This window comes from Plutella xylostella, chromosome 9 (assembly GCF_932276165.1).
Source record: "Plutella xylostella chromosome 9, ilPluXylo3.1, whole genome shotgun sequence".
NCBI classification, from domain to species: domain Eukaryota; kingdom Metazoa; phylum Arthropoda; class Insecta; order Lepidoptera; family Plutellidae; genus Plutella; species Plutella xylostella.
The window spans coordinates 2,490,987-2,508,686 of record NC_063989.1 but is presented as its reverse complement, the minus strand read 5'-3'; the positions used below and the strand labels follow the sequence as shown (position 1 = coordinate 2,508,686).

The 17,700-nt window shown below is 41.8% G+C and overlaps 1 protein-coding gene across 1 annotated transcript in view; it reads left to right on the top strand.

The window, feature by feature from the left end:
• Positions 1 to 16,924, top strand: part of LOC105391208 (intermembrane lipid transfer protein Vps13) — a 58,770-nt gene extending 41,846 nt beyond the window's left edge. The window contains exons 50-64 of the mRNA XM_048622842.1: positions 2,158 to 2,289; positions 2,724 to 2,939; positions 3,907 to 4,072; positions 4,964 to 5,098; positions 5,339 to 5,423; positions 5,703 to 5,878; positions 7,081 to 7,200; positions 7,963 to 8,072; positions 9,769 to 9,964; positions 10,582 to 10,731; positions 12,017 to 12,106; positions 12,553 to 12,722; positions 14,499 to 14,625; positions 15,122 to 15,247; positions 15,673 to 16,924. Of these exons, the coding sequence (XP_048478799.1) occupies positions 2,158 to 2,289; positions 2,724 to 2,939; positions 3,907 to 4,072; positions 4,964 to 5,098; positions 5,339 to 5,423; positions 5,703 to 5,878; positions 7,081 to 7,200; positions 7,963 to 8,072; positions 9,769 to 9,964; positions 10,582 to 10,731; positions 12,017 to 12,106; positions 12,553 to 12,722; positions 14,499 to 14,625; positions 15,122 to 15,247; positions 15,673 to 15,873 (2,200 nt within the window). The 3' untranslated portion in view covers positions 15,874 to 16,924. The remainder of the gene's footprint in view (positions 1 to 2,157; positions 2,290 to 2,723; positions 2,940 to 3,906; positions 4,073 to 4,963; positions 5,099 to 5,338; positions 5,424 to 5,702; positions 5,879 to 7,080; positions 7,201 to 7,962; positions 8,073 to 9,768; positions 9,965 to 10,581; positions 10,732 to 12,016; positions 12,107 to 12,552; positions 12,723 to 14,498; positions 14,626 to 15,121; positions 15,248 to 15,672) is intronic.
• The last annotated feature ends 776 nt before the right edge of the window (positions 16,925 to 17,700 follow it).

Here is a 17,700-nt window from a genome sequence, read left to right as displayed (position 1 = left end):
TTGCGTTCGTATTTGAATAGAGGTGAAAAAAGAGATGTCGCTCTATAAAATTGTATTGTGTGCACTGACTGGCTTGCGTGTCGTCACAGCAAACTGTACGTCTAAAATGTGCGGTGGTGGTACCAAATTAGCGATACAGGTGAAATTGTGTCAGCGACTCATCGCTGGGAGTAAGACAGCAGAACACGTTTACCCCATCGGTCATCGGTTCTTCGACAGATGTGACCAGCCCACTGCCACTTAAGCTTACTAACTCGGTGAGCTATGTCGGTGGCTTTAGTTCTCTGTCAGATTACTTCGTTCCGGATGCGATCTTTCAGAGAGACTCCAAGCTTTTTCTGGGAGAGAGAAAGTCTGACTCTCGTGCTCTGTCAGTTGGGGCTGTTTCCCGGGAAGGGCCAGGTTGTGGCTCCATAACTTAACAAATATAACAACATGTAGACAAGAAATAGAAGCAAATTACACTGAGACTGAGAACATAAAATATGAGCGCATTCGAGCATTCAAAGAAGTCGGATGAAAATCAGTCAATGTGACAGATGCATCGTGACAGTCATTGACCTCAGAAAAAATATATCTCATAAACCTCTTTGGTGATAGCTATCACCATAAAGTATCACATCATAGCACTTCCACGTCCATATCTTGAAAACTCACTAACCGATTTTGATGAAACCTACACTTGGTTCCTACGGTCGGAGGATCCTCCCTTTGCCATGGGGAAGCGCCTCCAGCATCTCCATACTGCCTTCCTAAGCTTGGACCATTTCTCACCACGCTGGTCCACTGCGGTGTTGGTGGGTTCACATATCTAGATGTTTTCCTTCTCCGTAAGAGCGATGGTATACATTGTACTTAAATTCAAAGAACTCATTGTTACCTACATGTCAGCGCCGAGATTCGAACCCGCATCTCTTGCTTGAGAAGCGGGCGCTTACCCGACTGAGCCAGTTGAACTCGCGCACTGAGTGTTCCGTACAAGTCTACTTAATTACCTGAGGTAGTTTTTCTTTTAATTTCATCATAATTATGTACATCTATACGAAATATCAGCTTGATACTTAATTATCAGCTTACCCGTTTCCGAGAAAAAGGGTGGTGACAACAAAGTGTGATCCTATAAGGGTTCCTTTTTTTCCTTTTGAGGTACGGAACCCTCAAAAAGAATAGTGACAATCGGATCAATCGTTAAGGAGATATGCGTGGACAAACATACATACCAACAAGCATATAAACATACATAGGTACATAAACATTTATAAAATTTTGAATATATGTTTATTAGCCCTAATATATTGTCATATGTCAATATGGTTCCAATAATCTTACATACATGCCGAACATGTATTTACCGAATAGACAATCTTTTTTTGAAATTGATTAAAAAGGTTTATTATCCCTGAATTATCCAGGAAGTGATGCCATGCTAAAGAATAAAATAAAGCAATTAAAATTAATTCGATACATTGGTCGTGAGTCGTGATCCTACTTCATATTATAAATGCGAAAGTTTGTAAGTGTATGTGTGTATGTATGTATGTATGTGTATGTGTATGTTTGTTACTTCTTCACGTCAAAACGGCTGAACCGATTTTAATGAAATTTGGAATGGAGTTAGCTGACACCCTGGATTAACACATAAGCTTCTTTTTATTGCGGAATTCCCACGGGAAAACTTATTAAGGCGAAGCGAAGCTCGCGGGAACAGCTATTATATTGAAATATTTGTTATTTTGTATTAGTTTACTTGAGCAAGTAAATATTTAGATTTATCTTTTTGTATAAAAATATAGAAAAAAAATTATTGCCCAGAAATGGATCGCAATTTTTCCTTTTTTCGGTAAAGAACTTTTTTAGTAGCATCACTTATAAAATGTCAGAATTCTTTTCAATTAAAAATTAGAGATTAGTCTATATTTTTCAAGATATTAGAAGTATTTATAGAAAACATAAGTCATGTTGAGTATTATGTACTGATAAATATGTATTATTTTTCGTGTATTTCTTTGATGTAGTGTTATAATTTTGGTTTTATTTCTTAATGTATTCGATTTTATCATAGACATGTAATTATTAGTGATTCGATTTTTAGCACTAGTACCTAAGTTCACACTAACCCACTACAGTACTCATAACTCATAATAATAAACATTACAGGAAAATCCCACCGAATCACCAAATGCTATACGCGTGGGATAACCCCGCCGGGCCTAAGTCGCTCATATTCGAAGGACACAAGAAAACTGAAATCGAAAACGACTTGCGACAAGACGGTTTTGGCGAATTTGCGTAAGTTCTCACTTAGTTTATTTATTATCTGTTATTACCCCTAATTACGAATTACATTATATAGAATTACGATTTATTGAGGAAGCCCAATGAGAGTCTTGTGCCGCTATTTGAGAGAATCCTATGACATTGGACGATTATTGACTCATTATGCAGCTTGTGTGGCACATAAATAGGAGTATTTGTAGGGGTACGACGACCGGGTTTTTGTTGTTGCCTTACGCTACAAGCCGCAAAGTTTGGTCATTTGTAAATGAGCTGAATTGTCAATAAGACTGTGGATTATTTTAGGCGTTAGTCACCTATATGGACATAAACGGCACATAAAAGTCAGCGACATATGCTGATCTGACCAATCACCACGGTGAAAACCCCTAAACTATACCTAAAAAGATACATAAGAAACAAAACACTAACCACCAAACTCTTTCCAGCGTAACAGCCGACCACCACATCTGGTGGGTCTCCTTCCTGGACGGGCTCCAACGGGTGATCCTGCTCACAGACGAGGCTATCCTCGCCTCAGGGGTCCACAGTATGGGCGAGGCTGAGCTGCCTCATACAGAGCTGGTGGTGTCCATGCACGCGCTGGGGCTGTCGCTGGTCAACGATGAGAAGAGGGAGGAAATCGCCTATATCAGCATCTCCAAGTGAGTAGCCAATGAACGTCAGGTGTTTTTGACGGAGCGATGCGATTGGTGCTTGCTATGCTGCTTGGTCGCTATTGGTATATTGCTTCGTTGATGGATGACGAAGCGATCCTGGCTTCAGGAGTATAGCATATCCAAGTGAGTATTCAATGAGCGTGAGGGTTCTTTAGAGCGACCGTTATGACGGAGCGACGCGATTGGTGCGCTCTGTGCCGCACGGTAGCTATCGGTACGTTACTGAGGCAGCGGCATTATGCGGCAGGCATATCTAAGTGAGTAGCCAATGAGCGTCAGGTCTTTTTAGGAGCGGTGCGGAATGCGTTATGACGGAGCGACGCGATTGGCGCGCGCTATGCCGCTCGCTCGCTATTGGTCTATTGATGGATGACGGGGCGGTCCTGGCGTCAGGGGTCCACACCATGGGCGAGGCTGAGCTGCCTCATACAGAGCTGGTGGTGTCCATGCACGCGCTGGGGCTGTCGCTGGTCAACGATGAGAAGAGGGAGGAAATCGCCTATATCAGCATCTCCAAGTGAGTAGCCAATGAGCGTGAGGGTTCTTTAGATCGTGCGTTATGACGGAGCGACGCGATTGGTGCGCGCGCTATGCCGCTCAGTCACTATTGGTCTATTGCGCCACTGATGGATGACAAGGGGATCCTGGCGTCAGGAGTGCACGGGATTGGTATATTGCGAATGAAAAATTATGGCGTCGGTGGTAACGACTGATGAATACAAAATTCTCTGATCGGGTTGCACTGCATCTTTATCGACGTAGATTAACTCTTTTATTGCACGTTCCACCAACCATATCGTTTGTTTATCGCGAATCGCGTTTATCTGCGTCGATAACGGTGCCGTGCAACCAAGATAGATGGATTTCTAATGAGGTCTAGAACCAATTATTGTTATGAAAATGCTTCCTGAACGAAACCCTGTTATACAACCATTATTTCTCTCCCCCCCAGCTCCGGCATAATCTGGGAGCAGTGCAAGATCGGCGCCCGCCGCTACAAGAAAGTGGAACCTCAGAAGATCATGGTGTTGGAGGAGGCGTACCAGCGCTACATGAACGAGAAGGCCGTCAGCGACGAGCCTGTGCCGGCTAGGGTGCTTATTGATGAGAAAATTGAGGTACGGCCTCCTTTTTACCCGACTGCCGAAGGAGGAGGGTAATGTTTTTCGATTGCATGTTTGTTTGTTTGTCTGTTTCTTTGTTCCCTCCTGTAGCCTAAACGGCTTGATAGATTTTGATGTATGAGGTATCGTTAGAAGCGTATTGATTGCGCGATGGTTATAGGCTATGTGACGTTACATTAAAGTGTACATAGCGCCCTCTAGAAGACATAAAGTGATGATCGAAAAAATAATATTTTTCCAACTATGCCGTGTGGGGTATCAAATGAAAGGGCTTGATTAGCACATTACAAAAATATGCATATTGTAGGTAAGTATTTAAATCACAACACCAAAATTATTGAAATAAAAAAATGTTCATAAACTAAAACTACTGACATAAAATTTCATAAAATAAAAACAACTAAAAAGTTAATACAAAAATATAATTATAAACAAACAAAAAACCCGACTGCACGCTAAAAAAATGAAAACAAGCCCCATTGTTAATGGAAAGTATCGCAGGCGGGGACCAACTTGACCGCCACACAATGTATGTACCTATCTAAGTAAAATTCTGCTATATGGTGAACCCTCTGCTGGTCCCCGCCTGCGATACTTTCCATTAACATTGGGGCTTGTTTTCATCTTTTTAGCGTGCAGTCGGGTTTTTTGTTTGTTTATTGTTAGTCGTTACTCTTCTTAGTTTCTGTGAAAACAATAAGTAGTTTGACACTTGATTCGAAGGTTCGATTCTTCATACAAGCGATAGACCACTGTTAATTTGTTTGTGATTGCTCTACATCATTAGTATTTGTCACCGTGGAGAAAAGTCAGTCAGATTATTTGACTGCCTGAGTGCGCCGGTACGCCGCCGGAACAAACTAACTTTACCATTTCTCTTCTCAGGTGGACTTCGAAGAGATGCGAATCCTAAAGCCGTCACCGCGCGTACTGCGTCGCTCCGTGTCACCAGGCCTGTGGTGTCTCATAGCCCTGACGCGGCACTCGCGACGTATCCACGCACGATTGCATAGACTACAGGTAAGCTGTCCATACATACATACATATACGGCCATGACTGTCATCCCCGAATTCCCCGAATCATTCATAGTTTTCGACGTCATGCAAGGGAAATTGAACTTTACTCATCACAGTTTAAAAAAAACTCAAAATTCTCTTCTGTCTAAGTCCGTATAACTTTGAACAAATAATAAATCATTCACAAATATCCCAATAATTCCGGTGTTTTTTTTTTTCATCTGCTAACCCTACCCTCCTCAGGTGGACCAGCAACTGCCGCTGCCGACCTTCCCGCTAGTGCTGGCGCCCACACCGCCGCCGCGCTCCGTCAACCAAGGAAACATAGGTATCGTATCGTAAAGATTACAAAAAATACACGTTATATATGTGTTTATTGACACAGTTTTCGTCTACGCCACGTTGTGTTTATTCGCGTATTTTATGTTGACCTAAAGAAACAAGCCCAATAGGTACAACTAAGCTCAGGTGAATAATAATAAAATATAAAAATTACACAGGAAAATACTACTAAATGGGTTTAAGAATGTCAGAAATTCCATTGTATGGTTACACATATCATATAACCCGTATGACAAAGCAAACTGCAATCATCCATTAATTACAGGCATGCGGCCATTCGTGGAAGTGTCCATCGTGGAGCACGTGATGGAGCACAGCAAAGTGCGTCAGTACAAGTACTTTAAGCTGCTGGTGCAAGAGTTCCACGTGAAGATAGACATGGGGCTGGTGACAGCATTGTGTGGAATGTTCCCACCGAAGACTCTGTCTGAACAGGAGGCGGTGAGTGGAGTTTGAACCCTGTTGATAGAGAGTAGAGTCTAGAGTTGAGTGTTGTAGATATTGGGGTCGAAGGATGAGATTGTGGGTGGAATATCTCCCGTATTACATAAAGGACAAGAGATGTATTGTAGTAAAGTGCGTCAGTACAAGTACTTCAAGCTGCTGGTGCAAGAGTTCCACGTCAAAATTGACATGGGGCTGGTGACAGCATTGTGTGGCATGTTCCCGCCGAAGACACTGTCTGAGCAGGAAGCGGTGAGTGGAATGTGTACCTTGTTACGTAGGGGGATAGAGTCTAGACTTGATTGTGATAGTCATTGGGCCCGAAGGATGAGATTGTGGATTATTAAGCTGCGTACAGACCGGCCCAACGAACGCCGAACGAACGCCCAATGATGGATATTTATCATACATAATACAGGGCAGATTGCAGCAACGAAGGTCAACGAAACCCGTTCGTTGGCGTTCGTTTGGCCGGTCTGTACGCAGTTTTACATAAAGGACAGAGTCAAGAGATGTATTGTAGCAAAGTGCGTCAGTACAAGTACTTCAAGCTACTTGTGCAGGAGTTCCATGTCAGAATTGACATGGGGCTGGTGACGGCGCTGTGTGGCATGTTCCCGCCGAAGACACTGTCAGAGCAGGAGGCGGTGAGTGGGATTTTAACCTTGTGTTGTAGAGGATAGAGTCTAGATTTGAGTGTGATAGAAATTGGTCTCGAAGGATGAAAAATGAGGAGTGAAATATTGTCTGTATTACATAGGGGATATAGTCTAGAGTTCTAGAGTTATATATTATGTGATAGACATGGGGCTTGTGACGGCGCTGTGTGGCATGTTCCCCCCGAAGACACTGCCTGAGCAGGAGGCGGTGAGTGTATTATGTAGCTTGTGTTGTGGATGGTTGAGTCTAGAGTTGAGTGTGATAGACATTTGGGTCGAAGGATGAGTGGAATTTGAACCTTGTTACTCAACTTGTGCGTATATGTAACACCTAGCGATAGAGCTCCTTTAAGTCATTATGGCTACCATGGCTAGTACAGGTTTTGATTATCAGCATATTTTATGAGCTGTTACAATTTTAAGTGATACAAAGTGGCGCCTTCAGCGACCATTACCATGAAAGTTTAACAGATTTACAAAAAAAAATGTCTACAATGTATAAACTACAACATCTATTAATCTCTACAATACAATCCCCAGCTGGAGGCGTTCATAGCGGACCTGAACACGGCGAAGCAGCCGCTGGAGGAGCTGGCCGCGCTGTCCGTGGCCTCCGACCAGAAGAACTTCTACGACATGCTGCATCTGTCTCCGCTCAAGGTGTGTGTCATTGTGTATAGTTTACAATACAATCATGTGTACCCATCCAGAGAGAGGGATAGAGAGAGTTGACCAAAATGGTTACAATCATGACCGAATGATTAGATAAAAGATTAATTAATTAGAGAGTATCTTAGGGTACACTAAAGACTCACACGCGCGCAAGCTGTGACTGACGACTATTCGGATAGGTTAGAGCTTTCACCACGGTGACAAAACCTACACCAGTAGAGCTATCCGGAAAAAACGCAGCACATTCTGATGTAAAACAACAGGCTTAGGTTGATGACTGACATATTCGATAGTCTATTCGAAAGTGCTGTCAACCTGTCAACAACAAAATGGCGGTGTATTGCGGTGTACAGATTTGCGAAAGTTTGACAGCTATCATTCCATAGGTCATTGTCAGAATAATATTATGTACTCTGTGGTCATTCTTTTCGAAACTCATTCGAAAGGTAAAAAGTGTTCGAAAGTGCTGTCAAGTTGACAATAGTCGCACTCGCATTCGATTCTATTCGTTAGCTCGAATTTTCATGATACGGGTACAGCTCTAGTTTTTGTCACCAATACGCGACCAATACCAGACTGGTTGCACTGGGAGGATATAGAGACCCAGGATGTATACTATGTACAAATCAGGAGATTTTACCAAAACGGCGACAACCATTTATGACCGACTAATTTAAAGAGGGTATACGCCGTCATAGAGAAATAGATATGAGCCTATAATGAATTTGAACCGTATGTCTTTTGTTTTAGGTGCACGTTTCCTTCTCGCTGGGAGGCGCGACTTCGCTACCAACGTTCGTGGGGACGATACTGCAGAGTATAGGAGTCACGCTTACCGATATGAACGACGTCGTGTTCAAGTAAGTATAAAAGGTGCCCCTAGCTAAATAGGTATACCTATGTGCAATGCAGCACCCGACTATACTCCCAAAATGAGCAAGTTGGTACCTTTTACTAGCTAGCTAGCGAGCTATGTATTTTTTATGGTACATCTAAATATCATTTCCAATTTTTTTTCTGGGGTAAGTAATACGAGGTATAAAAACGCATGGTATAACATTCACAAGGTATACGCCCATATGATATAAATTTATTAAGTATAACGATCACTGTGCATAACAAACGAAAGGCATAATTACTAAATACATAATTTTGTAAAGAATAACGTTCAAAAAGTATAATTTCAATTGATATATCGATTAAAATATATAACGTTTATAACATATATTGTTCACCGTATATAATAACATTATGTATAATGAACAAAAAAATATATTATTATTGGAGCTATGTTGGGAGACGCTCCGCTCCGCTTCGCTGCGCTCCGCTTTGCTTTTAACGAACATGTGCACCTAACACGCTCCTCCTCGCTTTGCTCGTCGTCGCACCTATCTTTAGGTTTTGGTACTAGGGGTTTTCACAGCATTATTATTATTGAAGCTATGTTGGGAGACGCTCCGCTCCGCTTCGCTGCGCTCCGCTTTGGTTTCGACGAACATGTGCACCTAACACGCTCCTCCTCGCTATGCTCGTCGTCGCACCTATCTTTAGGTTTTGGTACTAGGGGTTTTCACAGCATTATTATTATTGAAGCTATGTTGGGAGACGCTCCGCTCCGCTTCGCTGCGCTCCGCTTTGGTTTCGACGTACATGTGCACCTAACACGCTCCTCCTCGCTTTGCTCGTCGTCGCACCTATCTTTAGGTTTTGGTGCTAGGGGGTTTGACGGCGTTGGGTAATTAAACACAGATTATGCGATATGAGAAGAACTTTATACAAAATTATAGTATATATTTTAATTGATATACGTAATGTATGTTATACGAATCGATATTAGTCCTCGTGAGTGTTAGTTATTTTGATATTATATGAAATGTACGATATACCAATTGAATCTTATACCTTATGAAAATATAGATTTTGTTGTTATACGTAACGTTCATTATATGTTGTGAACGTTATTAATGTGAAATTATACATTTCGTTTTTATACGTCGCAATACGCACCCTTTTTTCTGACACGAAATAATTCATTCATACATAATTATGTTCACGACTGTAATCCCCGAATGGGTAGTCAGAGGTAACTCGCAAGCGAGTCACCCGCTTTTCGTTGTACATTTGTACTCACGTGATAGGTCGCGAGCCGTACCGCCGTTTTTGATGAGTACAATACACTAAAGTTTTCGGGTAAGTGGGCAACCCGACTGTCAGATGTCTAAAGCTGCCCGAAGGCCTCTGACTAGGCTTAACGACTGCTGCCGAAGCCACCACCGGGACCCACGGCTTAACGTGCCGTCCGAAGCACGGAAGCGTCCAGAAAAAAACCACTTGAAATCGATCACCCATCCAATGGCTTACCGTGCCAGTTGTTGCTTAACCTCAGTGATCAGTTACGATCACCGAGGCCCGCTCGACTACGGACGCTTCATGCTTCAATAATTCACCTTTAAATTTTTTATTTCGATAGATAACAAACATGTTTTCTCTTTGACTTTATAACATTTTCTAGTGGTGAAAGTATTACGCGAACCTAACAAAATATTCCATTTCCAGACTATCATACTACGAGCGTACGCTCGAGTTCATGTCCCAAAAGGAGCTGATATCTCAAGTACAAAGCCACTACACGGGGCAAGCGCTGAAGCAGTTATACGTACTGGTCCTAGGTCTAGACGTGATCGGAAACCCGTACGGATTAGTGGTTGGACTGAAGAAGGGAGTTGAGGACCTGTTTTATGAGCCTTTCCAGGTATGTTGGTAGTTTTTGTTTATTATTTGAGTATAAGTGAAATAAGTTAAAACATCTCCACAGTATAGCTGATACGATCACGATTTCTTTGATAGAGACATTGATTTGCAGTTTACAGTCCCATCAGAGTTCAAAACAACAACTCTATGATACTTACAAATACAAACGACGCTTTGATTCTCAACTATTTAGCCCACACGGTAAGAGTACGCATGGTCCTTATCTGGATGCTACTCGTAATGTTAAGGATCACGATCCCAGCGCTCTCGGTCAGCGGTCATATTATCGGGCTAGGACGGACCGAGCCTACTTTTATCGTGTATGTGTTAAATCGTACATACATAAAGACGCGAGAAGCGACTTTGCTTTGATGTAGCTATAGCTAAGAAAAAAAAAACACGCACTCACGCCTTGTTCTAATGTACTCCCTTGCGGGGTAGGCAGAGGTGCATTGCTGCACCCACTTTTCGCCAGAGTGTTATGTTAGTCCCAATGTAATAGGGGGCGGGCCTATTGCCATTTTACGGGCACATCCAAGACCCGAGGACAAATATCTGTGTTTAAACATATATCTAAGAAATATAGCTAAGAAACTCATAATATTTTTAAATCCACAGGGAGCAATCCAAGGCCCCGGCGAGTTCGCGGAAGGGCTGCTGATCGGGGTGCGCTCGCTGGTGGGGCACACGGTGGGCGGCGCGGCGGGCGCCGTCTCGCGCATCACCGGCGCCATGGGGCACGGGCTGGCCGCGCTCTCGCTCGACAAGGTACCCACATACAGAGACACACAGGGATACTGAACAACACGACAATACAGAAAATAGTACAGTTAAAAACCAACAAAACAAACAAAAGTAGCCGTCAAAAAGACACCAGTTCAGCATGTGCAAACAAACAAAGATTGCTGCCCAGAGTGTCAAAAAGACACCAGCTCAGCATGTGCTATAAAAAACAAACAAAGATGGCAGCATAGAGTGTCAAAAAGACACCAGCTCAGCATGTGCTATGAAAAAACAAACAAAACAAACAAAGATTGCTGCCCAGAGCGTCAAAAAGACACCAGCTCAGCATGTGCTATAAAAAAGAAACAAAGATTGCTGCCCAGAGTGTCAAAAAGACACCAGCTCAGCATGTGCTATGATAAACAAACAAAACAAACAAAGCTTGCTGCCCAGAGCGTCAAAAACACCCCAGCTCAGCATGTGCTATGAGACACCAGCTCAGCATGTGCTATAAGACACCAGCTCAGCATGTGCTATTAGACACCAGCTCAGCATGTGCTATAAGACACCAGCTCAGCATGTGCTATAAGACACCAGCTCAGCATGTGCTATAAGACACCAGCTCAGCATGTGCTATAAGACACCAGCTCAGCATGTGCTATTAGACACCAGCTCAGCATGTGATATAAGACACCAGCTCAGCATGTGCTATAAGACACCAGCTCAGCATGTGCTAAGGCAACTTGGCTGTGCTCGGTGCGACATTGTCCTTGGGCCGGGCGAGTGGCGGAGGGGCTGCTGATCGGGGTGCGCTCGCTGGTGGGGCACACGGTGGGCGGCGCGGCGGGCGCCGTCTCGCGCATCACCGGCGCCATGGGGCACGGGCTGGCCGCGCTCTCGCTCGACAAGGTACCCACATACAGAGACAGGCAGGGATACTAAACAACACGACAATACAGACAATGATATCGATTCTGAAGGCGGTAATTTTAAATTTAGAGACGTCAAAACCTTAATTTCTTTGTTTAAAATTCGACTCTATGATTGTTTCCGTAAATGTCATTTTATGCTAGCAATTTTTTTAGTTTGACAGCGTTAAAATTAGAATTTCTGCCTTCAGAATCAACATCAATGTGCTATGAAAAACAAACAAAAGTAGCCGTCCAGAGCGTCAAAACGACACCAGCTCAGCATGTGCTATGAAAAACAAACAAATTTAGCTGTCCAGAGTGTCAAAAACACACCACCTCAGCACGTGCTTGGAATGAAGAAATGTGTGTCGGTATTTACCTATGTTGCGACGAATAAAAATGTTTTCTTTCTATCCCAGGACTACCAGAGACGCCGTAGAGATACCATCAACAAGCCGCCCGCGAACCTGCAGGAGGGGCTGGCGAGGAGCGGGAAGGGACTCGTTATGGTATGTTTTGTGACGATGAAGGGCTAGTACGGGGTGCACTTAAGACGTGACAAAAGCTCACCGTCGCGCTCGCTCTTGAGGCTGCGCGATGCAAAACTTATTTCACGTCTCAAATGCGCCCCGTGCTACTAGCCCTGATAATGATAAAGGAACGCTAAAGTTTGTATTTATGACGATGCGGTAAATTATGTATATTGGAGAGATTTTTGCGCTGCAGCCATACATTAATGGATGACAGAGGAGAGAGTAATGCTGTCTTTGGGCGACATTCTTCTTTTATTTATCATTGTAGTTGAGATAAAAAAATAATTCAAATATGAATTAATTTAGAACGCCAATTTCCTTCAACACACTTATGTTGCTCTCAAAAATTTAAACCCTACTGACTACTGATAATTATGATTCGACTTTCCCCGCTGATGTTTCTAAATTCCTCGCAAACCCAGGGCTTTTACGACGGCGTGACTGGCGTATTCACCAAGCCGATCGAGGGGGCTCAAGAGCAAGGAGTGGAGGGTTTCTTCAAGGGTCTGGGCAAGGGGGCCATGGGGCTGGTGACGCGGCCCACGGCAGGGTTCGTGGACTTCGCCAGCGGATCCCTAGACGCTGTCAAGAGGTAGTTGGTGGACGATTGCGCATGTGTTTAACAGCTTGGTCGATGGCGGCAGCTTTTGGGTGCTGGGTTAAGATGTCTTTTTTGCAATAGTGTCATGTCGTTCTTGATCGTCAGAGTTACGATAGATAACTCGCAAATACGCGTAGTTGTAGATAGGTAGAGATTAAAACTTTTTTGGTAATTTTTTACTTTATTTTTCTCCATATTTTTCAACGTTCTAGCCACACGAACTGGATACTATAATTTGATTATTGATTGACGTTATTGTATGTTTACTTGATTGGCATAGCATTTTTCGAATATAACAATAATAATGATAAAGCTTTTTCAACATAAATCTGCTGACTTGTATGCCATTCAGATAAGGCGACTAATGCATTAAAGACAAAAGTCTAGAATCTAGATCTACCGTTGCAAAGGAAAAAGGCAAAGCTGCGGTTTTCTATCCGCAAGCCACCAAGGCTATCACCTGAAATGTATAGGACCACACATATAACGCCGTCCACAAATGGTCGAGGCTTATGGCCAACTGTAGATTAATATGGTCTATGATTTGAGGATCACTATAAACCTTAGGTACAATCATCATCATGATCAGGTCCCTAATCCCTAATCAGGGACATAGGGCTCGAAGAGTACATAAAATACCCTGATTAGACATTGGGGATATGCACAAAGGTTCCATTCGGGAGCGCCAGGTGCAGGTTACAACCCCACAGAGAATAGAATAGAATAGACCCCCGATTAAAACAAGCCCACCTTTCCAGGCGTTCTGGAACGGAGTGACGGGCGTGGTGCGAAGTCCCTTCACGGGTGCCCAAGAAGGGGGGACCTCTGGCTTCTTTAAGGGCCTCGGCAAGGGCGCCGTAGGGGTCGTAGTGAGGCCGATCGGCGGGGTCGTTGACTTCACGTCTTACATGCTCAGGTCTATTGCTACAAGGTGCGTTTGTGCGTACGTTGTTATTTTATCAAGCTGATAACTGTAAAGCTTGTTAAAGTTGGATGTGTAGGTATTTTAGTCTTACGGTGAATCATGCTGCCGATTTTATTAATATTTTATGGATGGTTATTTTGCTATATGTGAAAATAAGGTCTATATTTTGGTAGGCCTAAACCTGAAGCCTGAAGTATTTTTTTGCTATGACAGAACTTCATTATTGCTTTATTCCGTTAAAGCGCTGGCTATTACTTTATCACAATTATTTCGTGTGGCTAGACTGGCTAGTAGCATAGTGTGACCCCATCTGTTTCAACATAGGTAGTAAGTAACAGTAGTTAGAGATCGACATGACAAAATTTTACTTAAGTACTTACAGGTAGCTATATACTGCTTTGCTTTTTGCCTGCTTGTTGAATAACTATTAATTAATTTGTATTGGAGTAATTCAGATATCATGATTCTTAGTAACTAACTTCTTATGAAATACATAATACATAGCCATGTTTTATTAAGTATCCGTCCGGGTTCGATTCCCTACAGATACTATGGTTTACTAAGTGCATTCTTATTGCCCCACCTAAACCCCGGCAACCCTAATTACCTATATAACAATTTAACCCAGTATACATAGAACAAAATCAATGAAATAACACTTAGGGCCACTTGCAGAAACATATTAAATCTAGATTTAGTGTCAAATCTTGATTTAAGAAACGTCAGTCCATATAAAATTGACACTAAATTGAGATTTAACACTAAATCTAGATTTAATATGTTTTTGCAAGTGGGGCTTAATCCCTTACAATATTCTAAAACCTCTCACCTCAATGTACCAGGGCGGCAGATCTATCAGAAGATGTGACCCGGATCCGGCCGCCGCGCTACCTGCCGGCTGACTCGGGGGTCAGGCCCTACTCCCGGAGACACGCCGAGGGGTACAAGATGCTGTTTGAACTCGAGAAGGTATTGTTGAGGAATTTTGATCACTTTTGTTTTATAGTAAGTTTCCAGAATATAACAAATGTAGAGAAGCATCTGAGTAGTGTAAATCAGAAAGTAAGTTAGAGCAGCATCTGAGTAATGTAGAGCAGCATCTGAGTAATGTAGAGCAGAAACTAAAAATGTAGAGCAGAAACTAAAAATGTAGAGCAGAAACTAAATAATGTAGAGCAGCATCTGAGTAATGTAGAGCAGAAACTAACTAGTGTAGAGAATAACAGTTAGGTTTAGCTAACCGTGTTTTTTCCCGCCTTCTGGTTTTGAATTTTTGATTTTCTCTATATCTCATCCTTAGGTAAAGCCATATCGGTTGAGAACTATCCTTTGAAATTGAAATATAGTTTATTAGACGATAGGATCGATAGATCTTTGACGTAGAATTTTACAATTACTTGTCAGTCATAATATTACTCTACCACCATTTCACAACTTCCTAGTTGACTAACCCCCCTACCCACAGGGCAAGTACACGGCGACGGACCGCTACTCGGCGCACGTGTGGGTCATCCCCGCCAAGGAGGTGGTGCTGTGCACGGACAAACGCATCCTGTATCTGGAGAAGAACAACGTGTTTGGTGGATGGCAGGTCAGTTAATTATGCATAAATGTTATTTTAGACTAAGCTGAAGCATTTTTAGGTCCTTTTCGACGTGAAGAGGAAATGCGTCAAGATTCTATAGAGGACAGAGCGAGCGACGCCATAGGTTGTTTGGTCGTCTATTGCGGAATTGACACGCTCCGACTAGGTACTAACCTATCAAGAGTCTCCACACGACGGGAGGGTCGTATCGATACGGTCGATCTATCTATCAGTCATTGAACGAATGATGCAGATTCGTTCTTCGTATCACTTTGGACTCTTTCTTTCTCCCTCTTACCCATAGGTAGATCTGTATGCCAAAAATCTACAATATTGGCACCACGTTCAGACGTAGTCAGAGACAGGTAGCCGGTAGTGCCTGGATTCTAGATGAATAGGTAAATGATCTTCTTTCTATCTCATTGAAACAGATCGTCTGGACGTACCTGTGGCCAGAAATACCCGAGCTCCCGACTGCAGTGAACAAGGGAGTCTACATACCGACCGCCAAGAAAAAGGTTCTAGGAATGTTCCCTAGCACCGGCACAGGCAAAGTCATATTCCTGTATGACGAACAACAGAAAAAATACCTTCTCACCACGTGCATACGGCTGATAAACGAGGCCCGTTGACATGAGGATGTAGAAGGAACCTCCGTGGCTAGAAAAACTACGGAATTCTTTCTACGGATTGTTGATTGTCGCATCGTACTGCACACATTCGCTTATCACTGCAACTTGCACCATTTAACCCCTGGTGGGTTTAGCTAATTTTTGATGTTATCTTACTGGTTTTAGAGTGTATGTTTCTTTGGGTTTTGTGACGTAAGAAGGTCGCTATATCCACTGCCATATTTCATCCCATGCCCGTCACAAAATTCAAGGACATGTGTAGTCTAGCTAGTGTCTGATTCGATAGATTCGCTCTCAATATGTCTTGTGATATTGTATCGTATGTTGTAAGGTTCATTATTGATAGCGCTTCTCTATTTTAATACGCTTTTTGTAAGAACATTTAATATAGATGTAAAGTTTCGTGAGATTTGATTAGAAGTCAGTGTATTCAGTAATATTCTTATATATCATCATAGCGTCTAGTCTCTCTTAAATTGTATCAAACTACTTAATTAAGCAGATTGGAACAATTAATAAAGTTCAAAATAGCCAATGCATTTAATAGGTTTTTACGACTGATTATTGTTAGATATATTTCAGTCTTCCGTTGGTAGGATCAGATTGTAATCCACGAAGGGGCTCTAAACTAAGTTCGACATCAAATATTTTTCTTCTAAAGTTCCTTCGTGCAACTGATCACATTATACAGGGTGAGTCTTTCATAGGTCAACTTTTGTAATAATGACCTTGGGATATAACGAAAAAAAAAGATGCTTCCCCATACAAAAATTGGTTGTTTACGTGACACTGTGTATGGGGACTATGGGGAGTAGTTATTTTTTTTCGGGAATATCCCAAGGTCATCATAACATAAGTTGTTCAGAATGAAAGCTCTGTGACATACTTCCGGATGTGCACCTAAGAAAGACTCACCCTGTATAAAGCAAATTTATTTTAGCTTTTGAATGAAAACCTATACCTAACTACAGTAGAAGAACGAATATGTAGAGGCCTATACATAAGACTAGATTTTCCAAGCAGTTACTAAAATATGTTACGTTGTGTTTAACCCGCCAGTGGTGACGTGAATTTGACTTACATCGTTGGTGACGCCGGTCTCACGCACCGGGATTTTCAAACTTATTTTTTTTACTTAATTAACTACACATGCTACTTAAAATTAGTTTAATTTTAAAGATAAGTATTTGTTTGACAATAAAACAAAGCATTTTTATAAATCACGGCTCGTTTATTAGTCCTTTTACCATGGTACTTAGAACACTTAATAATTACATAATTTTCACCTATCATCTTAAAAATTAAAAAAATACAACAATGATGTAATTTTTTATAACTAAGTCCACCTTTTATAGTTTTATAACACTACGAACTTCATAAAAAAAAACAAAAATTTATATACTTCTACCAAAAATAAATAAATAATAATACACTAAAAGTCATTGTTTCTCCACAGCCAAACAGTCTCTGCAAGACGGCACTTACATGGTCGTAACACATATATTTCTTACATTTTGTGACAAATATATTAATTTTTTCTGTTATTTTCGCTATCCACATTCATAACATTGACAATTTTTTGAAGGTCCAGCTATCTCCGTCGTCATTTTCAAGGACATGCTGAAACTAGCTGATATGACTGTAAAAACTTATTGAAATCTATTAAGTACTTATATTTGTATAAATACCTACAACTATCTATTAAAAATAGTTCAATCATGAAATTTACAATCACAAAACAAAAATACAGTCAAGAAAAATAAAAAAAATGTATGAAAAATTTAAAAAACATCTTTAAATTTGACTTACATAGTCGGTGACCCCGGT